This window comes from Platalea leucorodia, assembly GCF_965183815.1.
Source record: "Platalea leucorodia genome assembly, chromosome: 7".
In the NCBI taxonomy this organism is placed as follows: Eukaryota; Metazoa; Chordata; class Aves; order Pelecaniformes; family Threskiornithidae; genus Platalea; species Platalea leucorodia.
In genome coordinates, this window is record NC_138829.1 from 6,507,671 (window position 1) to 6,532,263 (window position 24,593).

General features: G+C 58.9%; 4 protein-coding genes across 4 annotated transcripts; all 4 read right to left on the minus strand.

Moving 5' to 3' along the window:
• Positions 1-406: 406 nt before the first annotated feature.
• On the minus strand, positions 407-8,978 carry LOC309593766 (uncharacterized protein; the record flags this gene model as incomplete). Its single annotated transcript, XM_082318841.1, has 3 exons — positions 407-1,909; positions 7,408-7,427; positions 7,508-8,978. 3 exons carry the CDS (start codon positions 8,976-8,978, stop codon positions 407-409), a joined length of 2,994 nt encoding a protein of 997 aa, XP_082174967.1.
• Positions 8,979-10,329: 1,351 nt separating this feature from the next.
• LOC309593767 (inositol 1,4,5-trisphosphate receptor-interacting protein-like 1) lies at positions 10,330-11,889 on the minus strand (the record flags this gene model as incomplete). Its single annotated transcript, XM_082318842.1, has 1 exon — positions 10,330-11,889. One exon carries the CDS (start codon positions 11,887-11,889, stop codon positions 10,330-10,332), a length of 1,560 nt encoding a protein of 519 aa, XP_082174968.1.
• A 5,704-nt stretch (positions 11,890-17,593) lies between these two features.
• LOC309593768 (inositol 1,4,5-trisphosphate receptor-interacting protein-like 1) lies at positions 17,594-19,130 on the minus strand (the record flags this gene model as incomplete). Its single annotated transcript, XM_082318843.1, is given in 2 exon segments — positions 17,594-18,493; positions 18,495-19,130. Coding segments are annotated over 2 exon segments (1,536 nt in total).
• Positions 19,131-20,424: 1,294 nt separating this feature from the next.
• On the minus strand, positions 20,425-21,984 carry LOC309593769 (inositol 1,4,5-trisphosphate receptor-interacting protein-like 1; the record flags this gene model as incomplete). Its single annotated transcript, XM_082318844.1, has 1 exon — positions 20,425-21,984. The coding sequence occupies one exon, from the start codon at positions 21,982-21,984 to the stop codon at positions 20,425-20,427; it is 1,560 nt and encodes a 519-aa protein (XP_082174970.1).
• Positions 21,985-24,593: the final 2,609 nt, after the last annotated feature.

Consider the following 24,593-nt stretch of genomic DNA (forward strand, 5'->3'; position numbering starts at 1 on the left):
CTGCACTACCAGCTCCCTGGGGAGTGTCTGGGACGCGCAGATTCTCCACCTGGACCCCAGTGAGTACACGGAGGCGCATCAGCGGTGCGTCTCGCTTGCTCCCTGTACAGCCAGAGGTGCCAGCAAGAATTTCTGCGCCCAGGTGAAACGCCATCCTGGCCACAGCCAGTGCGAGGGGAAAGCAGGGCGAAACTAGTCGTTGTCGCCACTGTAGCTGTCAGCGGCTGCTGTGCTGGGGACAGCATCGAGGGGAGACCACTGCCGCTCTTGGCAGAGGGCTGCTGCGCAGGGTTTGCCCTCTCCTTTCTGTGTTCCGCGTTCTGCCCTCGTTTTCCTGCAGCATGAGGTGGTCGCCTGCCGTTGGCTCTGAGACTCAGAAACATAGCTCTGTGCATGAAGACCTCTTTCAGCGGCCGTAGATCAGCAGTCTTGTGAGCCGATCTTGCAGCTCATCGAGCTCACGCAGTGCCTCGGCATGCGCAGCTGGATCCTGTGCCAGGCGCTGGAAGAGGTTGAGCGGCTCAGCTGCTTGGAAGGCTGGGGGCAAGATTATCTCCTCGGGCACCCTCTCGTTGCCAAAGAAGAAGTGGTCGAGGCGTTTCTCCTCCAGGCAGCAGCGCAGGTACTGCATGATATCCTGCAGCCGCAGCAGGAAATCCCTCCTGCGCCAGCCTGACAGGGGTAGGGTGGTCAGGAGGTGCATCACGACTGTCTTCAAGGTATAGGTGGAAAAGCCTGTGGCCTCCAGGATGCGGGCATAGAGCTGCAGGCATTTGAGGTGGAAGCTATTAGGTGGGGCGTGCCTGGCCATATGCCTGAAGAACTTCACCTCTGCCACAGCGTAGCTCTCTGGCCACATCGTGCTTGGGGTGGAGATGGCCTCTGTAGTCTGGCTGCTCAGGAAGATGTCCGAGTCGCCTTGCTGCACCCCAAACATCATCTCAATGTACAAGGTTCTCCTGGAGGCGTTCGTCAGCTGCAGCTTGCAGGAGCGACTGGAGGGTAGCACCTTCATACTGTAGCGACGTGACTGAGGCACCTCCACCCAGGCTGACCTCACGCAGTTCTGGAACCAGAGGGCAGTTTTCTCCACATCTAGGTAGGAGCCCGTGCAGAGGGTGTGTAGGAGGCTGGGGTCCTGATTTGTCCTCAGGTCCTCCTCGGGGTGGTGGAGGAAGCACAGCATGTTCTCTGCCAGCTGCTCCCTCATGCAGGTGCACTCCAGCTCCACGCGGACGCAGGCGTCGTTCGCTGGCATCTCCCCTGCCGTGCCCAGCTCCAGGTGGAAGGTGTGCCCACGGGGGGGCTGCAAGGGCACGAGCAGGCTATAGACAGCATCATCCTCATGGGGATTCCAGCCTTCGAAGGAACTGCCCACCCCGATGGCTGGTTGCAGCACCGGGAAGAAGCCATTTGACGAGAGCACTTGTAGGACATGGAGGAGGTCGCCAACCAGCTCCTTCACCACCTGGCTCTTGTAGGCCAGGTTCTGCACTGGCCACTGGATACGCTTTGCAAAAAACCTGCATAGATTCCTCTCATCATCAGGATCTTCTCCTTCGCTTTCTTCCTCCTCCTGCTCCTCTTCCTCCTCCTGGTCTGTGTTGCTACTGGAGCTGTCTTCGTCGCTGCTGTCCACCTCACGGATTCTTTTCCTCCACCGCCAGCAGAGCCCCAAGAGCAGGACCAGGACTCCAGCAATGGCCCAGAACTGCCACTGCTGCAAGGCAGCAAAGAGCAGGGCTCCCCAGGAAAAGCCGCTCTGCTCCTGGGCCCTCAGCTCCTGCCTCCTCTGCTCCTGGCTCCTCTGCTCCAGCTCCTGCAGCAGCCGAGCCATCTCCTGGCTCAGCTGCTCTGCACGCTGCTGCATGCGCTCACGCGTGGCCTCATCCAGCTCATCACCGACCATCGGCAGGTTCAGAAAGATGCTTTGCACAAGCCAGATGAGGAATTTTGTGGCAGCCATGGCCTGCAGGAGGAGGGAGAGAAGGGGTTCAGTGGGGCTGCGAGGGAGGGAGCTGGCGGCGGGGGGAGCAGGGACGGGAGCCGCAGGGAGCTGGCGGCACGTAGGAGAGGGTGCGAGGCAGCTGGGAGGCAGCAAGGCCTGCGCCCAGCCCCGGCGGCGGTAGCAGTTCTGTGCCCTGCCCCAGGTGCTCCCGTGAGCGGCTGGGCCCTCAATGCCGCGTCACAACCCACCCTGCCGGGGCCCGTGCTTCTGCCCCGGCCCTCATCCAGCCCAGCCTCCCCCTGCGTGGGCACTCACCGCTGGCCCAGGCCGTACTGGGGCAGCGCTGCCTGCTGGCGTCCCTGATAACCGCCCCCACTGTGACTCGTCACAGGCGGCAGAGCGCATCACAGGCACTTGCGCAGTGCAACCCCGCCCTTCGGCCCCACCCCGGCTCAGCGACTCACAGCTGTCCTGGTGTACTGGCTAAAGCTGAGCTAGAGTTAATTTTCTTCACAGGAGCTTGCGTGGTACTTTTATATCAGTGTCATCATCCTGGCTGGGTGATCCATAGTAGACTCCTGCAAGAACTTCCGCTTTATTGGCTTTTCCCCTAATCTTTTCGCACAGGCTCTCAACCACGTCGTCCTCAGCTGCAAGCGCTGTACAGTCCAAGCCCTCCTTTGCATACGGCACTACCCCTCCGCCTCGCCTGCCCTGCCTCTCTCTCCGCAGCAGCCTATAACCGTCCATGCCAGCACTCCAGCCACAGGACTCTTCCCAACAGGTCTCACTTATGCCAACGACGCCGTAGCTCTGGGACTGAGCCAAGGCCTCTAGTTCCTCCTCTCTATTCCTCACAGCACGTGCATTAGCGTACAAATATTTCAAATGCGCTCCGGCGTACTCAGTACATCGCGGAGCAGAGCGAAAGCTCTCGCTAGCGCGCCGTCCCTCAAACGTTGCCATGCCGTCCCATAGCTTACCACTAGTAAGCCCGATTTTAACCCTTGCCCCTTCAAACCTAGTTTAAAGCCCTTCCCATCAGCCCCGCTAACTGGTGAGCAAAAACACTTTTCTCCCATTGAGAACGCTGCCTCTCGTCAGACCCCAGCAGGCCTGGTGTCGCATAGCCCATCCCATGATTGGAAATCCCCAAATTCTGCCAGTGACGCTAGCCTTGGAGCCAGGTATTGATACGCTGCGGCTGCCTGTTTCTTTCGACGTCATTCCCTACAACTGGGAGGACAGAGGAGAATACTACCTGCGCTCCTGATGCCTTTACCAATCTCCCCGAGGCCTTGAAGTCTCTTTTGACCGCCCTCGGGCTTCTCGTCGCGACTTTGTGGGTACCCACATGACAAAGCAAGAGCTGATAAGAATCTGAGGGCCATACAAGGTTAGGAAGTTTCCTGGTAGCGCCTTCAACCTGAGCCCCAGCGAGGCAGAACCCTGCCATCCCACTGGGGGCAAGTGAATGAGCAGCTGTGTGATGTCAAGCTGCCTGCTGGGATTAACCCACAACACCTGGGAAGCCAAAGCTCAGTGAAATCACTGCAACCAGAGCCCGCTGCACCAGCTCTTCTGCAAAATGCCCCCCGACTCTGTGGCAGCTGAGCCGTCAGCACCCTCTGCCTGCCTTCCCCAACAAAGCGATGCACAGGCGCTCCCAGACGCAGTGTTTGTGTGTTAACCGAGGGATTTATTGACATCTCTGCACAGGGTGAAGCTGCCAGAGGGACTGGACTCTCTCGAAGAGGGCAGGCAGTCGCTGCCCGGGTAGCGACGGGGGTCTCTGTTGCCAGGCTCCTTGTACTGGCCCCTTCAGCTGCATGCGGTCTCACTCCCCAGAGCGTGCTTTTGCTGTGGAGGAAAGGTGCGGCAGCAATTCCCACTGCCGGTTGAGCAGCGTGTTCCCCATGGGCGGCATGTTCAGTTCTGCGGCACCAGCTCCCCGGGGAGCGTCTTCAGGCCGGGCCCTGTGCCTGAAGAACCGCACCTCTGCCACAGCACAGCTCTCTGGCCACGTCCTGCTGCTGCTAACGCTGGCCTCTGCCTACTCGATGCTCAGGAAGGTGTCTGAGTCCTCTTGCTGCACAGCAAATACCATCTCAATCAAGAGGGTACTATCGGAAGCGCTTGTCAGCCGGAACTTGCAGGAGCGCCTGGAGGGCAGCACTGTTAGACGGCAGTGTCTCGACTGAGGCAAAAGCACCCAGGCCGCTTTTATCAATATCTGGAACCAGCGGGTGGTTTTCTCCATGTCCAGGTAGGGGCCGGTGCAGAGGGTGCCTAGGAGGCTGGGACCCTGATTTCTCCTCAGCTCCTCCTTGGGGTGGTGGAGGAAGCACAGCATGTCCCCCACCAGCCGCTCCCTCGTGCAGATGCACTTCAGCTCCACGCGGAGGCTGCAGTTCCTTGCCGGCATCTCCTCCGCAGTGCCCAGCTCCAGGTGGAAGGTGTGTCCACGGGGGGGCTTCAGAGGCACAAGCAGGCAGTAGACAGCATCATCCTCACAGGAACTCCAGCCTTCTAAGGCGCCGCTCACCCTGATGGCTGCCTTCAGCCGCGGCATGAAACTATTCCTGGAAAGTTTTCGGCAGATACGGAGAAGTTCATCCGCCAGCTCCTCCACCATTGTGAACGATTACGGCAGGTCCAGGAGGCGCTTGGCGGAAATTCTGCCCACAGCCAGTGCAACACTGGCTTTTTCTTCTTGCTCCTCCTTAGCCACCTTTTTTCCGGAACTGCCCTCCTTGCTGCTGCTGGCTGGCTGACGGCCCCTTTTCCTGAGCCGCCAGCAGAGCCCCAAGAGCAGGACCAGGACTCCAGCAATGGCCCAGAACTGCCACTGCTGCAAGGCAGCAAAGAGCAGGGCTCCCCAGGAAAAGCCGCTCTGCTCCTGAATCCTCTGCTCCTGGCTCTTCTGCTCCAGCTCCTGCAGCAGCCGAGCCATCTCCTGGCTCAGCTGCTCGGCACGCTGCTGCATGTGCTCGTGCGTGGCCTCATCCAGCTCATCACTGACCATCCAGTTGTCGGCCGTTCACAAGTGGTGTTCCCCAGGGCTCAGTACTGGGGCAGGTCCTGTTCAACATCTTCACTGATGATCTGGACGAGGGGATTGAGTGTACCCTCAGTAAGTTTGCAGATGACACCAAGTTGGGTGGAAGTGTCAATCTGCTGGAGGGTAGGAAGGCCCTGCAGTGGGACCTGGACAGGCTGGAACGTTGGGCCGAGGCCAACTGTATGAGGTTCAACAAGGCTAAGTGCCGAGTCCTGCTCTTGGGTCACAACAACCCCATGCAATGCTACAGGCTGGGGGAGGAGTGGCTGGAGAGCTGCCTGGCAGAAAAGGACCTGGGGGTGTTGGTTGACAGCCACCTGAACATGAGCCAGCAGTGTGCTCAGGTGGCCAAGAGGGCCAATGGCATCCTGGCTTGTCTCAGGAATAGTGTGACCAGCAGGACCAGGCAGGTGATACTGCCCCTGTACTGGGCACTGGTGAGGCCGCACCTCGAGTACTGTGTTCAGTTTTGGGCATGGAGGGGCTGGAGCGTGTCCAGAGAAGGGCAACGAAGCTGGTGAAGGGTGTGGAGCACAAGCCTTATGAGGAGCAGCTGAGGGAACTGGGGTTGTTTAGCCTGGAGAAGAGGAGGCTGAGGGGAGACCTTATTGCTCTCTACAGCTATCTGAAAGGAGGTTGTAGCGAGGTGGGGGTGATTCTGTGATTCTATGATTCTATGATTTTGGATTTATCATCATCTGCCTGCCAGTGGCAATCTCATCATCACAGCATATCCTGAGTTGGAAGCGACCCACGAGGATCATCGAGTCCAACCCCTGGCTCCACACTGGCCAGCCTTGAAGTTAAATCATAGAATGCCAGGATCGTAGACGTTGGAAAAGACCTTTAAGATCAGTGAGTCCAACCGTTAACCTAACACTGCCAAGCCCACCACTAAACATGGCCCTAGGCGCCACGCCTACACATCTCATAAATACCTCCAGGCATGGTGCCTCAACCACTTCCCTGGGCAGCCTCGTCCAACACTTGACAACCCTTTTGGGGAAGAAATTTTTCCTAATATCCAATCTAAACCTCCCCTGGCGCAACTTGAGGCCATTTCCTCTCCTCCTATCGCTTGCTACCTGGGAAAAGAGACCGACCCCCACCTCGCTACAACCTCCTTTCAGGTAGCTGTAGAGAGCGATAAGGTCTCCCCTCAGCCTCCTCTTCTCCAGGCTAAACAACCCCAGCTCCCTCAGCCGCTCCTCATAACACCGGTACACCCTTCACCAGCTTCGTTGCCCTTCTTTGGACGCGCTCCAGCACCTCAACGTCCTTCTTGTAGTGAGGGGCCCAAACCTGAACACAGTATTTGAGGTGCGGCCTCACCAGTGCCGAGTACCGGGGCACGATCGCTGCCCTAGTCCTGCTGGCCACACTATTTCTGATCGAAGCCAGGATGCTCTTGGCCTTCTTGGCCACCTGGGCACACTGCCACCTGTCGACCAACACCCCCACGGCCTTTTCCGCCAGGCAGCTCTCCAGCCACTCTTCCCCAAGCCTGTAGCCTTGCATGGGGTTGTTGTGACGCAAGTGCAGGACCCAGCACTGAGCCTTGTTGAACCTCATACAGCTGGCCTCGGCCCATCGATCCAGCCTGTCCAGGTCCCTCTGCAGAGCCTTCCTACCCTCCAGCAGATCAACACTCCCGCCCAACTTGGTGTCGTCTCCAAATTTACTGAGGGTGCACTCGATCCCCTCGTCCAGATCATGGAGAAAGATATTAAACAGAACTGGCCCCAGTACTGGCCCTGTGCCTGAAGAACCGCACCTCTGCCACAGCACAGCTCTCTGGCCACGTCCTGCTGCTGCTAACACTGGCCTCTGCCTACTCGATGCTCAGGAAGGTGTCTGAGTCATCTTGCTGCAGACCAAATACCATCCCAATCAAGAGGGTACTATCGGAAGCGTTTGTCGGCCGGAGCCTGCAGGAGCTTGCCTTTGTCACAAGCCTCCTTGCAACGGCCTCTTCAGCTGCATCAGGTCTGACTGCCCAGACTGTGCTTTTGCTGTGGAGGAAAGGTGTGGCAGCGATTCCCAGTGCCGACTGAGCAGTGTCTTCTCCGTATCCTGTGTGCTCAGTTCTGTGGCACCAGCTCCCCGGGGAGTGTCTAGGCTGGGTAGGTTCTCCAACCGGACCCCAGTGAACACACAGAGGCACATCAGCGGTGCCTCTTGCCTGGTCCCTGCCCAGCCGGAGCTGCCAGCAAGTATTTCTGGGCCCAGGCGAAATTGCGATCCTGGCCACCCAATGTGAGCAAAAGCAGGGTAAAACTCATCTTTGTCACCACTGCAGCTGTCAGCGGCTGCTCGGGACAGCATCGAGAGGAGAACGCTGCTGCCGCTCTTGGCAGAGGGCTGCTGCGCAGGGTTTGCCCTTTCCTTTCTGTGTCACGTATTCTGTCCTTGTGTTCCCTGCAGTGTGACATGGTCGTCTGTCATCAGCTGTGAGACCCAGAAACACAGCTCTGTGCATGAAGACCTCTTTCAGCGGCCGTAGATCAGCAGTCTTGTGAGCCGATCTCGCAGGACCATGAATTCACGCAGTGCCTCAGCATGAGTGGCCGGATCCTGGACTAGGTGCTGGAAGAGGTTGAGCGGCTCAGCTGCTTGGAAGGCTGGGGGCAAGACGATCTCCTCGGGCACCCTCTCGTTGCCAAAGAAGAAGTGGTCGAGGCGTTTCTCCTCCAGGCAGCAGCGCATGTATCGCATGATATCCTGCAGCCGCAGCAGGAAATCCCTCCTGCGCCAGCCTGACAGGGGTAGGGTGGTCAGGAGGTGCATCACAACTGTCTTCAAGGTATAGGTGGAAAAGCTTGTGCCCACCAGGATGCGGGCACAGAGCTGCAGGCATTTGAGGTGGAAGCTGTCCTGTGGGGCCTGCCTGGCCATATGCCTCAAGAACTTCTCCTCTGCCACAGCGTAGCTCTCCGACCACATCGTGCTTGGGGTGAAGATGGCCTCTGTCGTCTGGCTGCTCAGGAAGATGTCCGAGTCGCCTTGCTGCACCCCAAATATCATCTCAATTAAGAGACTTTTGTTGTCGCCTTTTGTCACCTGGAATTTGCAGGAGCGGCTGGAGGGCAGCACCGTTAGATGGTGGTTGGACGACTCAGGCAAAACCACCCAGGCAGCTTTCACCAGCTGCTGGAACCAGAGGGCAGTTTTCTCCACATCCAGGTAGGAGGCCGTGCAGAGGGTGCAGAGGAGGCTGGGGTCCTGATTCCTCCTCAGGTCCTCCTCGGGGTGGTGGAGGAAGCACAGCATCTCTCCTGCCAGCTGCTCCCTTGTGCAGGTGCACACCAGCTCCACGTGGATGCAGAAGTTTCTCGCCAGTATCTCCCCCACACTACGCGCTTCCAGGTGGAAGGCGTGCCCACGGGGGGGCCGCAGGGGCATGAGCAGGCGGTAGATTATGCCTTTCTCATCGGGACTCCAGCCTTCGAAGGCGCTGCCCACCCCGATGGCTGGTTGCAGCACTGGGAAGAAACTATTTAACAAGAGCACTTGGAGGACATTGATGATCTTGTCAACCAAGTCCTTCACCATCTGGCACTCTGTGGCCAGGTTCTGAACTGGCCACTGTATGTGCTCCTCAAAAAACCTTCCCACGTCATTTGCATCATCGTCTTCTTCCTCTTCCTCCTCCACCTGCTCCCTGTCGCTGCTGGAGCTCTCCTCGTCGCTGCTGTCCACCTCACGGATTCTTTTCCTCCACCGCCAGCAGAGCCCCAAAAGCAGGACCAGGACTCCAGCAATGGCCCAGAACTGCCACTGCTGCAAGGCAGCAAAGAGCAGGGCTCCCCAGGAAAAGCCGCTCTGCTCCTGGGCCCTCGGCTCCTGCCTCCTCTGCTCCTGGCTCCTCTGCTCCAGCTCCTGCAGCAGCCGAGCCATCTCCTGGCTCAGCTGCTCCGCACGCTGCTGCATGCGCTCACGCGTGGCCTCATCCAGCTCATCACCGACCATCGGCAGGTTCAGAAAGATGCTTTGCACAAGCCAGATGAGGAATTTTGTGGCAGCCATGGCCTGCAGGAGGAGGGAGAGAAGGGGTTCAGTGGGGCTGCGAGGGAGGGAGCTGGCGGCGGGGGGAGCAGGGATGGGAGCCGCAGGGAGCTGGCGGCACGTAGGAGAGGGTGCGAGGCAGCTGGGAGGCAGCAAGGCCTGCGCCCAGCCCCGGCGGCGGTAGCGGCACCGTGCTCTGCCTCAGGCGCTCCCGTGAGCGGCTGGGCCCTTGATGCAGGGTCACAACCCACCCTGCCAGGGGCCCGTGCTTCTGCCCCGGCCCTCGTCCAGCCCAGCCTCCCCCTGCGTGGGCACTCACCGCTGGCCCAGGCCGTACTGGGGCAGCGCTGCCTGCTGGCGCCCCTGATAACGAGTCACCATTGTGACTCGTCACAGGCGTCAGAGCGCATCACAGGCATGCCCACCGGCCAGCCCCGCCCTTCGGCCCCACCCCGGCTCAGCGACTCACAGCAGCCCCAGGCAGCTAAGGCCCGCCACACCCACAAGGTACAGACCCACCCGCGTGGACAGGGCTCCCAGGGCCTCCCTTTCCAAAGCAGGCAGAGGCCCCCCCAAACCCTTACCAAAGATCACATCGTGTGATGTGACCTGTGGATGCTTTGCTCCTTGAAATGCAATCCCGAGAGATGGGATCAGCTCCCTTGATGCTGACCTCCGTGCTCGTGGACATGGGTGTGCTCTTGGTGCCTTCGTCACACCGATAGGTGGGTGGTGGCGTATACCCTGACAGCGGAACGGGGCCTGTCCATGGCAGGATCTCTGTTCCTGCTGTGCCACTGCGAGAGGACGTTGCTTCCAAAGAGACATTTCCCAAGGGTGGAGATTTCCCAGGGGGCAACGCCCGCTGCCGATAGAGCACCGCCTTCTCCACGCCCAGCATCTTCAGTTCTGCACTACCAGCTCCCTGGGGAGTGTCTGGGACGCGCAGATTCTCCACCTGGACCCCAGTGAGTACACGGAGGCGCATCAGCGGTGCGTCTCGCTTGCTCCCTGTACAGCCAGAGGTGCCAGCAAGAATTTCTGCGCCCAGGTGAAACGCCATCCTGGCCACAGCCAGTGCGAGGGGAAAGCAGGGCGAAACTAGTCGTTGTCGCCACTGTAGCTGTCAGCGGCTGCTGTGCTGGGGACAGCATCGAGGGGAGACCACTGCCGCTCTTGGCAGAGGGCTGCTGCGCAGGGTTTGCCCTCTCCTTTCTGTGTTCCGCGTTCTGCCCTCGTTTTCCTGCAGCATGAGGTGGTCGCCTGCCGTTGGCTCTGAGACTCAGAAACATAGCTCTGTGCATGAAGACCTCTTTCAGCGGCCGTAGATCAGCAGTCTTGTGAGCCGATCTTGCAGCTCATCGAGCTCACGCAGTGCCTCGGCATGCGCAGCTGGATCCTGTGCCAGGCGCTGGAAGAGGTTGAGCGGCTCAGCTGCTTGGAAGGCTGGGGGCAAGATTATCTCCTCGGGCACCCTCTCGTTGCCAAAGAAGAAGTGGTCGAGGCGTTTCTCCTCCAGGCAGCAGCGCAGGTACTGCATGATATCCTGCAGCCGCAGCAGGAAATCCCTCCTGCGCCAGCCTGACAGGGGTAGGGTGGTCAGGAGGTGCATCACGACTGTCTTCAAGGTATAGGTGGAAAAGCCTGTGGCCTCCAGGATGCGGGCATAGAGCTGCAGGCATTTGAGGTGGAAGCTATTAGGTGGGGCGTGCCTGGCCATATGCCTGAAGAACTTCACCTCTGCCACAGCGTAGCTCTCTGGCCACATCGTGCTTGGGGTGGAGATGGCCTCTGTAGTCTGGCTGCTCAGGAAGATGTCCGAGTCGCCTTGCTGCACCCCAAACATCATCTCAATGTACAAGGTTCTCCTGGAGGCGTTCGTCAGCTGCAGCTTGCAGGAGCGACTGGAGGGTAGCACCTTCATACTGTAGCGACGTGACTGAGGCACCTCCACCCAGGCTGACCTCACGCAGTTCTGGAACCAGAGGGCAGTTTTCTCCACATCTAGGTAGGAGCCCGTGCAGAGGGTGTGTAGGAGGCTGGGGTCCTGATTTGTCCTCAGGTCCTCCTCGGGGTGGTGGAGGAAGCACAGCATGTTCTCTGCCAGCTGCTCCCTCATGCAGGTGCACTCCAGCTCCACGCGGACGCAGGCGTCGTTCGCTGGCATCTCCCCTGCCGTGCCCAGCTCCAGGTGGAAGGTGTGCCCACGGGGGGGCTGCAAGGGCACGAGCAGGCTATAGACAGCATCATCCTCATGGGGATTCCAGCCTTCGAAGGAACTGCCCACCCCGATGGCTGGTTGCAGCACCGGGAAGAAGCCATTTGACGAGAGCACTTGTAGGACATGGAGGAGGTCGCCAACCAGCTCCTTCACCACCTGGCTCTTGTAGGCCAGGTTCTGCACTGGCCACTGGATACGCTTTGCAAAAAACCTGCATAGATTCCTCTCATCATCAGGATCTTCTCCTTCGCTTTCTTCCTCCTCCTGCTCCTCTTCCTCCTCCTGGTCTGTGTTGCTACTGGAGCTGTCTTCGTCGCTGCTGTCCACCTCACGGATTCTTTTCCTCCACCGCCAGCAGAGCCCCAAGAGCAGGACCAGGACTCCAGCAATGGCCCAGAACTGCCACTGCTGCAAGGCAGCAAAGAGCAGGGCTCCCCAGGAAAAGCCGCTCTGCTCCTGGGCCCTCAGCTCCTGCCTCCTCTGCTCCTGGCTCCTCTGCTCCAGCTCCTGCAGCAGCCGAGCCATCTCCTGGCTCAGCTGCTCCGCACGCTGCTGCATGCGCTCACGCGTGGCCTCATCCAGCTCATCACCGACCATCGGCAGGTTCAGAAAGATGCTTTGCACAAGCCAGATGAGGAATTTTGTGGCAGCCATGGCCTGCAGGAGGAGGGAGAGAAGGGGTTCAGTGGGGCTGCGAGGGAGGGAGCTGGCGGCGGGGGGAGCAGGGACGGGAGCCGCAGGGAGCTGGCGGCACGTAGGAGAGGGTGCGAGGCAGCTGGGAGGCAGCAAGGCCTGCGCCCAGCCCCGGCGGCGGTAGAGACTCCGTGCCCTGCCCCAGGTGCTCCCGTGAGCGGCTGGGCCCTCAATGCCGCGTCACAACCCACCCTGCCGGGGCCCGTGCTTCTGCCCCGGCCCTCATCCAGCCCAGCCTCCCCCTGCGTGGGCACTCACCGCTGGCCCAGGCCGTACTGGGGCAGCGCTGCCTGCTGGCGCCCCTGATAACTGCCCCCATTGTGACTCATCACAGGCGGCAGAGCGCATCACAGGCACGCCCACCGGCCAGCCCCGCCCTTCGGCCCCACCCCGGCTCAGCAACTCACAGCTGTCCTGGTGTACTGGCTAAAGCTGAGCTAGAGTTAATTTTCTTCACAGGAGATTGCATGGTACTTTTATATCAGTGTCATCATCCTGGCTGGGTGATCCATAGTAGACTCCTGCAAGAACTTCCGCTTTATTGGCTTTTCCCCTAATCTTTACGCACAGGCTCTCAACCACGTTGTCCTCAGCTGCAAGCGCTGTACAGTCCAAGCCCTCCTTTGCATACGGCACTACCCCTCCGCCTCGCCTGCCCTGCCTCTCTCTCCGCAGCAGCCTATAACCGTCCATGCCAGCACTCCAGCCACAGGACTCTTCCCAACAGGTCTCACTTATGCCAACGACGCCGTAGCTCTGGGACTGAGCCAAGGCCTCTAGTTCCTCCTCTCTATTCCTCACAGCACGTGCATTAGCGTACAAATATTTCAAATGCGCTCCGGCGTACTCAGTACATCGCGGAGCAGAGCGAAAGCTCTCGCTAGCGCGCCGTCCCTCAAACGTTGCCATGCCATCCCATAGCTTACCAGTAGTAAGCCCGATTTTATCCCTTGCCCCCTTCAAACCTAGTTTAAAGCCCTTCCCATCAGCCCCGCCAATTGGTGAGCAAAAACACTTTTCTCCCATTGAGAACGCTGCCTCTCGTCAGACCCCAGCAGGCCTGGTGTCGCATAGCCCATCCCATGATTGGAAATCCCCAAATTCTGCCAGTGACGCTAGCCTTGGAGCCAGGTATTGATACGCTGCGGCTGCCTGTTTCTTTCGACGTCATTCCCTACAACTGGGAGGACAGAGGAGAATACTACCTGCGCTCCTGATGCCTTTACCAATCTCCCCGAGGCCTTGAAGTCTCTTTTGACCGCCCTCGGGCTTCTCGTCGCGACTTTGTGGGTACCCACATGACAAAGCAAGAGCTGATAAGAATCTGAGGGCCATACAAGGTTAGGAAGTTTCCTGGTAGCGCCTTCACCCTGAGCCCCAGCGAGGCAGAACCCTTCCCGGAAAGGCAGGTCTGGTCGGCAGACCAGGGGAGTAGTGAATGAATCCTTTACGTTGCTTTGCCTGGGCGTGTAGCTCTTGCTTTACCTGCTAACCTGTCCTCTCTCAACCCACAAGCTTTCCCACTTTTACCCTGCGGATTCTCTCTGCCATCCCACTGGGGGCAAGTGAATGAGCAGCTGTGTGATGTCAAGCTGCCTGCTGGGATTAACCCACAACACCTGGGAAGCCAAAGCTCAGTGAAATCACTGCAACCAGAGCCCGCTGCACCAGCTCTTCTGCAAAATGCCCCCCGACTCTGTGGCAGCTGAGCCGTCAGCACCCTCTGCCTGCCTTCCCCAACAAAGCGATGCACAGGCGCTCCCAGACACAGTGTTTGTGTGTTAACCGAGGGATTTATTGACATCTCTGCACAGGGTGAAGCTGCCAGAGGGACTGGACTCTCTCGAAGAGGGCAGGCAGTCGCTGCCCGGGTAGTGACGGGGGTCTCTGTTGCCAGGCTCCTTGTACTGGCCCCTTCAGCTGCATGCGGTCTCACTCCCCAGAGCGTGCTTTTGCTGTGGAGGAAAGGTGCGGCAGCAATTCCCACTGCCGGTTGAGCAGCGTGTTCCCCATGGGCGGCATGTTCAGTTCTGTGGCACCAGCTCCCCGGGGAGCGTCTTCAGGCCGGGCCCTGTGCCTGAAGAACCGCACCTCTGCCACAGCACAGCTCTCTGGCCACGTCCTGCTGCTGCTAACGCTGGCCTCTGCCTACTCGATGCTCAGGAAGGTGTCTGAGTCCTCTTGCTGCACAGCAAACACCATCTCAATCAAGAGGGTACTATCGGAAGCGCTTGTCAGCCGGAGCTTGCAGGAGCGCCTGGAGGGCAGCACTGTTAGACGGCAGTGTCTCGACTGAGGCAAAAGCACCCAGGCCGCTTTTATCAATATCTGGAACCAGCGGGTGGTTTTCTCCATGTCCAGGTAGGGGCCGGTGCAGAGGGTGCCTAGGAGGCTGGGACCCTGATTTCTCCTCAGCTCCTCCTTGGGGTGGTGGAGGAAGCACAGCATGTCCCCCACCAGCCGCTCCCTCGTGCAGACGCACTTCAGCTCCACGCGGAGGCTGCAGTTCCTTGCCGGCATCTCCTCCGCAGTGCCCAGCTCCAGGTGGAAGGTGTGTCCACGGGGGGGCTTCAGAGGCACAAGCAGGCAGTAGACAGCATCATCCTCACAGGAACTCCAGCCTTCTAAGGCGCCGCTCACCCTGATGGCTGCCTTCAGCCGCGGCATGAAACTATTCCTGGAAAGTTTTCGGCAGATACGGAGAAGTTCATCCGCCAGCTCCTCCACCATTGTGAACGATTGCGGCAGGTCCAGGAGGCGCTTGGCGGAAATTCTGCCCACAGCCAGTGCAACACTGGCTTTTTCTTCTTGCTCCTCCTTAGCCACCTTTTTTCCGGAACTGCCCTCCTTGCTGCTGCTGGCTGGCTGACGGCCCCTTTTCCTGAGCCGCCAGCAGAGCCCCAAGAGCAGGACCAGGACTCCAGCAATGGCCCAGAACTGCCACTGCTGCAAGGCAGCAAAGAGCAGGGCTCCCCAGGAAAAGCCGCTCTGCTCCTGAATCCTCTGCTCCTGGCTCTTCTGCTCCAGCTCCTGCAGCAGCCGAGCCATCTCCTGGCTCAGCTGCTCGGCACGCTGCTGCATGTGCTCGTGCGTGGCCTCATCCAGCTCATCACTGACCATCCAGTTGTCGGCCGTTCACGAGTGGTGTTCCCCAGGGCTCAGTACTGGGGCAGGTCCTGTTCAACATCTTCACTGATGATCTGGACGAGGGGATTGAGTGTACCCTCAGTAAGTTTGCAGATGACACCAAGTTGGGTGGAAGTGTCAATCTGCTGGAGGGTAGGAAGGCCCTGCAGTGGGACCTGGACAGGCTGGAACGTTGGGCCGAGGCCAACTGTATGAGGTTCAACAAGGCTAAGTGCCGAGTCCTGCTCTTGGGTCACAACAACCCCATGCAATGCTACAGGCTGGGGGAGGAGTGGCTGGAGAGCTGCCTGGCAGAAAAGGACCTGGGGGTGTTGGTTGACAGCCACCTGAACATGAGCCAGCAGTGTGCTCAGGTGGCCAAGAGGGCCAATGGCATCCTGGCTTGTCTCAGGAATAGTGTGACCAGCAGGACCAGGCAGGTGATACTGCCCCTGTACTGGGCACTGGTGAGGCCGCACCTCGAGTACTGTGTTCAGTTTTGGGCCCCTCACTGCAAGAAGGACATGGAGGGGCTGGAGCGTGTCCAGAGAAGGGCAACGAAGCTGGTGAAGGGTGTGGAGCACAAGCCTTATGAGGAGCAGCTGAGGGAACTGGGGTTGTTTAGCCTGGAGAAGAGGAGGCTGAGGGGAGACCTTATTGCTCTCTACAGCTATCTGAAAGGAGGTTGTAGCGAGGTGGGGGTGATTCTGTGATTCTATGATTCTATGATTTTGGATTTATCATCATCTGCCTGCCAGTGGCAATCTCATCATCACAGCATATCCTGAGTTGGAAGCGACCCACGAGGATCATCGAGTCCAACCCCTGGCTCCACACTGGCCAGCCTTGAAGTTAAATCATAGAATGCCAGGATCGTAGACGTTGGAAAAGACCTTTAAGATCAGTGAGTCCAACCGTTAACCTAACACTGCCAAGCCCACCACTAAACATGGCCCTAGGCGCCACGCCTACACATCTCATAAATACCTCCAGGCATGGTGCCTCAACCACTTCCCTGGGCAGCCTCGTCCAACACTTGACAACCCTTTTGGGGAAGAAATTTTTCCTAATATCCAATCTAAACCTCCCCTGGCGCAACTTGAGGCCATTTCCTCTCCTCCTATCGCTTGCTACCTGGGAAAAGAGACCGACCCCCACCTCGCTACAACCTCCTTTCAGGTAGCTGTAGAGAGCGATAAGGTCTCCCCTCAGCCTCCTCTTCTCCAGGCTAAACAACCCCAGCTCCCTCAGCCGCTCCTCATAACACCGGTACACCCTTCACCAGCTTCGTTGCCCTTCTTTGGACGCGCTCCAGCACCTCAACGTCCTTCTTGTAGTGAGGGGCCCAAACCTGAACACAGTATTTGAGGTGCGGCCTCACCAGTGCCGAGTACCGGGGCACGATCGCTGCCCTAGTCCTGCTGGCCACACTATTTCTGATCGAAGCCAGGATGCTCTTGGCCTTCTTGGCCACCTGGGCACACTGCCACCTGTCGACCAACACCCCCACGGCCTTTTCCGCCAGGCAGCTCTCCAGCCACTCTTCCCCAAGCCTGTAGCCTTGCATGGGGTTGTTGTGACGCAAGTGCAGGACCCAGCACTGAGCCTTGTTGAACCTCATACAGCTGGCCTCGGCCCATCGATCCAGCCTGTCCAGGTCCCTCTGCAGAGCCTTCCTACCCTCCAGCAGATCAACACTCCCGCCCAACTTGGTGTCGTCTCCAAATTTACTGAGGGTGCACTCGATCCCCTCGTCCAGATCATGGAGAAAGATATTAAACAGAACTGGCCCCAGTACTGGCCCTGTGCCTGAAGAACCGCACCTCTGCCACAGCACAGCTCTCTGGCCACGTCCTGCTGCTGCTAACACTGGCCTCTGCCTACTCGATGCTCAGGAAGGTGTCTGAGTCATCTTGCTGCAGACCAAATACCATCCCAATCAAGAGGGTACTATCGGAAGCGTTTGTCGGCCGGAGCCTGCAGGAGCTTGCCTTTGTCACAAGCCTCCTTGCAACGGCCTCTTCAGCTGCATCAGGTCTGACTGCCCAGACTGTGCTTTTGCTGTGGAGGAAAGGTGTGGCAGCGATTCCCAGTGCCGACTGAGCAGTGTCTTCTCCGTATCCTGTGTGCTCAGTTCTGTGGCACCAGCTCCCCGGGGAGTGTCTAGGCTGGGTAGGTTCTCCAACCGGACCCCAGTGAACACACAGAGGCACATCAGCGGTGCCTCTTGCCTGGTCCCTGCCCAGCCGGAGCTGCCAGCAAGTATTTCTGGGCCCAGGCGAAATTGCGATCCTGGCCACCCAATGTGAGCAAAAGCAGGGTAAAACTCATCTTTGTCACCACTGCAGCTGTCAGCGGCTGCTCGGGACAGCATCGAGAGGAGAACGCTGCTGCCGCTCTTGGCAGAGGGCTGCTGCGCAGGGTTTGCCCTTTCCTTTCTGTGTCACGTATTCTGTCCTTGTGTTCCCTGCAGTGTGACATGGTCGTCTGTCATCAGCTGTGAGACCCAGAAACACAGCTCTGTGCATGAAGACCTCTTTCAGCGGCCGTAGATCAGCAGTCTTGTGAGCCGATCTCGCAGGACCATGAATTCACGCAGTGCCTCAGCATGAGTGGCCGGATCCTGGACTAGGTGCTGGAAGAGGTTGAGCGGCTCAGCTGCTTGGAAGGCTGGGGGCAAGACGATCTCCTCGGGCACCCTCTCGTTGCCAAAGAAGAAGTGGTCGAGGCGTTTCTCCTCCAGGCAGCAGCGCATGTATCGCATGATATCCTGCAGCCGCAGCAGGAAATCCCTCCTGCGCCAGCCTGACAGGGGTAGGGTGGTCAGGAGGTGCATCACAACTGTCTTCAAGGTATAGGTGGAAAAGCTTGTGCCCACCAGGATGCGGGCACAGAGCTGCAGGCATTTGAGGTGGAAGCTGTCCTGTGGGGCCTGCCTGGCCATATGCCTCAAGAACTTCTCCTCTGCCACAGCGTAGCTCTCCGACCACATCGTGCTTGGGGTGAAGATGGCCTCTGTCGTCTGGCTGCTCAGGAAGATGTCCGAGTCGCCTTGCTGCACCCCAAATATCATCTCAATTAAGAGACTTTTGTTGTCGCCTTTTGTCACCTGGAATTTGCAGGAGCGGCTGGAGGGCAGCACCGTTAGATGGTGGTTGGACGACTCAGGCAAAACCACCCAGGCAGCTTTCACCAGCTGCTGGAACCAGAGGGCAGTTTTCTCCACATCCAGGTAGGAGGCCGTGCAGAGGGTGCAGAGGAGGCTGGGGTCCTGATTCCTCCTCAGGTCCTCCTCGGGGTGGTGGAGGAAGCACAGCATCTCTCCTGCCAGCTGCTCCCTTGTGCAGGTGCACACCAGCTCCACGTGGATGCAGAAGTTTCTCGCCAGTATCTCCCCCACACTACGCGCTTCCAGGTGGAAGGCGTGCCCACGGGGGGGGCCGCAGGGGCATGAGCAGGTGGTAGATTATGCCTTTCTCATCGGGACTCCAGCCTTCGAAGGCGCTGCCCACCCCGATGGCTGGTTGCAGCACTGGGAAGAAACTATTTAACAAGAGCACTTGGAGGACATTGATGATCTTGTCAACCAAGTCCTTCACCATCTGGCACTCTGTGGCCAGGTTCTGAACTGGCCACTGTATGTGCTCCTCAAAAAACCTTCCCACGTCATTTGCATCATCGTCTTCTTCCTCTTCCTCCTCCACCTGCTCCCTGTCGCTGCTGGAGCTCTCCTCGTCGCTGCTGTCCACCTCACGGATTCTTTTCCTCCACCGCCAGCAGAGCCCCAAAAGCAGGACCAGGACTCCAGCAATGGCCCAGAACTGCCACTGCTGCAAGGCAGCAAAGAGCAGGGCTCCCCAGGAAAAGCCGCTCTGCTCCTGGGCCCTCGGCTCCTGCCTCCTCTGCTCCTGGCTCCTCTGCTCCAGCTCCTGCAGCAGCCGAGCCATCTCCTGGCTCAGCTGCTCCGCACGCTGCTGCATGCGCTCACGCGTGGCCTCATCCAGCTCATCACCGACCATCGGCAGGTTCAGAAAGATGCTTTGCACAAGCCAGATGAGGAATTTTGTGGCAGCCATGGCCTGCAGGAGGAGGGAGAGAAGGGGTTCAGTGGGGCTGCGAGGGAGGGAGCTGGCGGCGGGGGGAGCAGGGATGGGAGCCGCAGGGAGCTGGCGGCACGTAGGAGAGGGTGCGAGGCAGCTGGGAGGCAGCAAGGCCTGCGCCCAGCCCCGGCGGCGGTAGCGGCACCGTGCTCTGCCTCAGGCGCTCCCGTGAGCGGCTGGGCCCTCGATGCAGGGTCACAACCCACCCTGCCAGGGGCCCGTGCTTCTGCCCCGGCCCTCGTCCAGCCCAGCCTCCCCCTGCGTGGGCACTCACCGCTGGCCCAGGCCGTACTGGGGCAGCGCTGCCTGCTGGCGCCCCTGATAACGAGTCACCATTGTGACTCGTCACAGGCGTCAGAGCGCATCACAGGCATGCCCACCGGCCAGCCCCGCCCTTCGGCCCCACCCCGGCTCAGCGACTCACAGCAGCCCCAGGCAGCTAAGGCCCGCCACACCCACAAGGTACAGACCCACCCGCGTGGACAGGGCTCCCAGGGCCTCCCTTTCCAAAGCAGGCAGAGGCCCCCCCAAACCCTTACCAAAGATCACATCGTGTGATGTGACCTGTGGATGCTTTGCTCCTTGAAATGCAATCCCGAGAGATGGGATCAGCTCCCTTGATGCTGACCTCCGTGCTCGTGGACATGGGTGTGCTCTTGGTGCCTTCGTCACACCGATAGGTGGGTGGTGGCGTATACCCTGACAGCGGAACGGGGCCTGTCCATGGCAGGATCTCTGTTCCTGCTGTGCCACTGCGAGAGGACGTTGCTTCCAAAGAGACATTTCCCAAGGGTGGAGATTTCCCAGGGGGCAACGCCCGCTGCCGATAGAGCACCGCCTTCTCCACGCCCAGCATCTTCAGTTCTGCACTACCAGCTCCCTGGGGAGTGTCTGGGACGCGCAGATTCTCCACCTGGACCCCAGTGAGTACACGGAGGCGCATCAGCGGTGCGTCTCGCTTGCTCCCTGTACAGCCAGAGGTGCCAGCAAGAATTTCTGCGCCCAGGTGAAACGCCATCCTGGCCACAGCCAGTGCGAGGGGAAAGCAGGGCGAAACTAGTCGTTGTCGCCACTGTAGCTGTCAGCGGCTGCTGTGCTGGGGACAGCATCGAGGGGAGACCACTGCCGCTCTTGGCAGAGGGCTGCTGCGCAGGGTTTGCCCTCTCCTTTCTGTGTTCCGCGTTCTGCCCTCGTTTTCCTGCAGCATGAGGTGGTCGCCTGCCGTTGGCTCTGAGACTCAGAAACATAGCTCTGTGCGTGAAGACCTCTTTCAGCGGCCGTAGATCAGCAGTCTTGTGAGCCGATCTTGCAGCTCATCGAGCTCACGCAGTGCCTCGGCATGCGCAGCTGGATCCTGTGCCAGGCGCTGGAAGAGGTTGAGCGGCTCAGCTGCTTGGAAGGCTGGGGGCAAGATTATCTCCTCGGGCACCCTCTCGTTGCCAAAGAAGAAGTGGTCGAGGCGTTTCTCCTCCAGGCAGCAGCGCAGGTACTGCATGATATCCTGCAGCCGCAGCAGGAAATCCCTCCTGCGCCAGCCTGACAGGGGTAGGGTGGTCAGGAGGTGCATCACGACTGTCTTCAAGGTATAGGTGGAAAAGCCTGTGGCCTCCAGGATGCGGGCATAGAGCTGCAGGCATTTGAGGTGGAAGCTATTAGGTGGGGCGTGCCTGGCCATATGCCTGAAGAACTTCACCTCTGCCACAGCGTAGCTCTCCGACCACATCGTGCTTGGGGTGGAGACGGCCTCTGTAGTCTGGCTGCTCAGGAAGATGTCCGAGTCGCCTTGCTGCACCCCAAACATCATCTCAATGTACAAGGTTCTCCTGGAGGCGTTCGTCAGCTGCAGCTTGCAGGAGCGACTGGAGGGTAGCACCTTCATACTGTAGCGACGTGACTGAGGCACCTCCACCCAGGCTGACCTCACGCAGTTCTGGAACCAGAGGGCAGTTTTCTCCACATCTAGGTAGGAGCCTGTGCAGAGGGTGTGTAGGAGGCTGGGGTCCTGATTTGTCCTCAGGTCCTCCTCGGGGTGGTGGAGGAAGCACAGCATGTTCTCTGCCAGCTGCTCCCTCATGCAGGTGCACTCCAGCTCCACGCGGACGCAGGCGTCGTTCGCTGGCATCTCCCCTGCCGTGCCCAGCTCCAGGTGGAAGGTGTGCCCACGGGGGGGCTGCAAGGGCACGAGCAGGCTATAGACAGCATCATCCTCATGGGGATTCCAGCCTTCGAAGGAACTGCCCACCCCGATGGCTGGTTGCAGCACCGGGAAGAAGCCATTTGACGAGAGCACTTGTAGGACATGGAGGAGGTCGCCAACCAGCTCCTTCACCACCTGGCTCTTGTAGGCCAGGTTCTGCACTGGCCACTGGATACGCTTTGCAAAAAACCTGCATAGATTCCTCTCATCATCAGGATCTTCTCCTTCGCTTTCTTCCTCCTCCTGCTCCTCTTCCTCCTCCTGGTCTGTGTTGCTACTGGAGCTGTCTTCGTCGCTGCTGTCCACCTCACGGATTCTTTTCCTCCACCGCCAGCAGAGCCCCAAGAGCAGGACCAGGACTCCAGCAATGGCCCAGAACTGCCACTGCTGCAAGGCAGCAAAGAGCAGGGCTCCCCAGGAAAAGCCGCTCTGCTCCTGGGCCCTCGGCTCCTGCCTCCTCTGCTCCTGGCTCCTCTGCTCCAGCTCCTGCAGCAGCCGAGCCATCTCCTGGCTCAGCTGCTCCGCACGCTGCTGCATGCGCTCACGCGTGGCCTCATCCAGCTCATCACCGACCATCGGCAGGTTCAGAAAGATGCTTTGCACAAGCCAGATGAGGAATTTTGTGGCAGCCATGGCCTGCAGGAGGAGGGAGAGAAGGGGTTCAGTGGGGCTGCGAGGGAGGGAGCTGGCAGCGGGGGGAGGAGGGACGGGAGCCGCAGGGAGCTGGCGGCACGTAGGAGAGGGTGCGAGGCAGCTGGGAGGCAGCAAGGCCTGCGCCCAGCCCCGGCGGCAGTAGCAGTTCCGTGCCCTGCCCCAGGTGCTCCCGTGAGCGGCTGGGCCCTCAATGCCGCGTCACAACCCACCCTGCCGGGGCCCGTGCTTCTGCCCCGGCCCTCATCCAGCCCAGCCTCCCCCGGCGTGGGCACTCACCGCTGGCCCAGGCCGTACTGGGGCAGCGCTGCCTGCTGGCGCCCCTGATAACCGCCCCCATTGTGACTCGTCACAGGCGGCAGACCGCATCACAGGCACTTGCGCAGTGCAACCCCGCCCTTCGGCCACACCCCGGCTCAGCGACTCACAGCTGTCCTGGTGTACTGGCTAAAGCTGAGCTAGAGTTAATTTTCTTCACAGGAGCTTGCGTGGTGCTTTACTTTGGATTTATCATCATCTGCCTGCCAGTGGCAATCTCATCATCACAGCATATCCTGAGTTGGAAGCGACCCACGAGGATCATCGAGTCCAACCCCTGGCTCCACACTGGCCAGCCTTGAAGTTAAATCATAGAATCACAGAATCATAGACGTTGGAAAAGACCTTTAAGATCAGTGAGTCCAACCGTTAACCTAACACTGCCAAGCCCACCACTAAACATGGCCCTAGGCGCCACGTCTACACATCTCATAGATACCTCCAGGCATGGTGCCTCAACCACTTCCCTGGGCAGCCTCTTCCAACACTTGATAAGCCTTTTGGGGAAGAAATTTTTCCTAATATCCAATCTAAACCTCCCCTGGCGCAACTTGAGGCCATTTCCTCTCCTCCTATCGCTTGCTACCTGGGAAAAGAGACCGACCCCCACCTCGCTACAACCTCCTTTCAGGTAGCTGTAGAGAGCGATAAGGTCTCCCCTCAGCCTCCTCTTCTCCAGGCTAAACAACCCCAGCTCCCTCAGCCGCTCTTCATAACACCGGTACACATTGGAATTGCTCGCTCCTGTGCTCTTAAGAAACGGCTCTTAAAAAGTGACCCCCATTTATGGACACCAGTACCCTCGAAAGCGGATTCCCAGGGGACCTCACTAACTAGTTTCTTGAGCAGCCTAAAGTCTGCCCTCCCAGAATCCAGGGCAGTAGCTCTGTGGACAGTTTTTCCCATATCACCAAAGATCTTAAACTCAGCCATTTCTTGATCACTATGCCCAAGACAGCCACCGGTCATCACTTCGCCCACGAGACCGTCTCTATGCACAAAGAACAGCGCTAGGAGGGCACCTTTCCTAGTTGGCTCCCTTAGGACCCCTCTCAAAAAGTTCTCTTCAACGCGGGCTTCAGGAATTTCCTGGGCCTGTTCCTGTCTGCTCCATGACAGTCCCAGTTAGCAGCTGGGAAGTTGAAGTCGCCCAGAAGGACGACACAGGGCGACTGATCTAGAGATTGTCCTTGATTCCTTATAGAATACTACATCAGTGTCATCATCCTGCCTGGGTGATCCATAGTAGACTCCTGCAAGAACTTCCGCTTTATTGGCTTTTCCCCTAGTCTTTACGCACAGGCTCTCAACCACGTCATCCTCAGCTGCAAGCGCTGTACAGTCCAAGCCCTCCTTTGCATACGGCACTACCCCTCCGCCTCGCCTGCCCTGCCTCTCTCTCCGCAGCAGCCTATAACCGTCCATGCCAGCACTCCAGCCACAGGACTCTTCCCAACAGGTCTCACTTACGCCAACGACGCCGTAGCTCTGGGACTGAGCCAAGGCCTCTAGTTCCTCCTCTCTATTCCTCACAGCACGTGCATTAGCGTACAAATATTTCTAATGCGCTCCGGCGTACTCAGTACATCGCGGAGCAGAGCGAAAGCTCTCGCTAGCGCGCCATCCCTCAAACGTTGCCATGCCGTCCCATAGCTTACCAGTAGTAAGCCCGATTTTATCCCTTGCCCCCTTCAAACCTAGTTTAAAGCCCTTCCCATCAGCCCCGCTAATTGGTGAGCAAAAACACTTTTCTCCCATTGAGAACGCTGCCTCTCGTCAGACCCCAGCAGGCCTGGTGTCGCATAGCCCATCCCATGATTGGAAAACCCCAAATTCTGCCAGTGACGCTAGCCTTGGAGCCAGGTATTGATACGCTGCGGCTGCCTGTTTCTTTCGACGTCATTCCCTACAACTGGGAGGACAGAGGAGAATACTACCTGCGCTCCTGATGCCTTTACCAATCTCCCCGAGGCCTTGAAGTCTCTTTTGACCGCCCTCGGGCTTCTCGTCGCGACTTTGTGGGTACCCACATGACAAAGCAAGAGCTGATAAGAATCTGAGGGCCATACAAGGTTAGGAAGTTTCCTGGTAGCGCCTTCACCCTGAGCCCCAGCGAGGCAGAACCCTTCCCGGAAAGGCAGGTCTGGTCGGCAGACCAGGGGAGTAGTGAATGAATCCTTTACGTTGCTTTGCCTGGGCGTGTAGCTCTTGCTTTACCTGCTAACCTGTCCTCTCTCAACCCACAAGCTTTCCCACTTTTACCCTGCGGATTC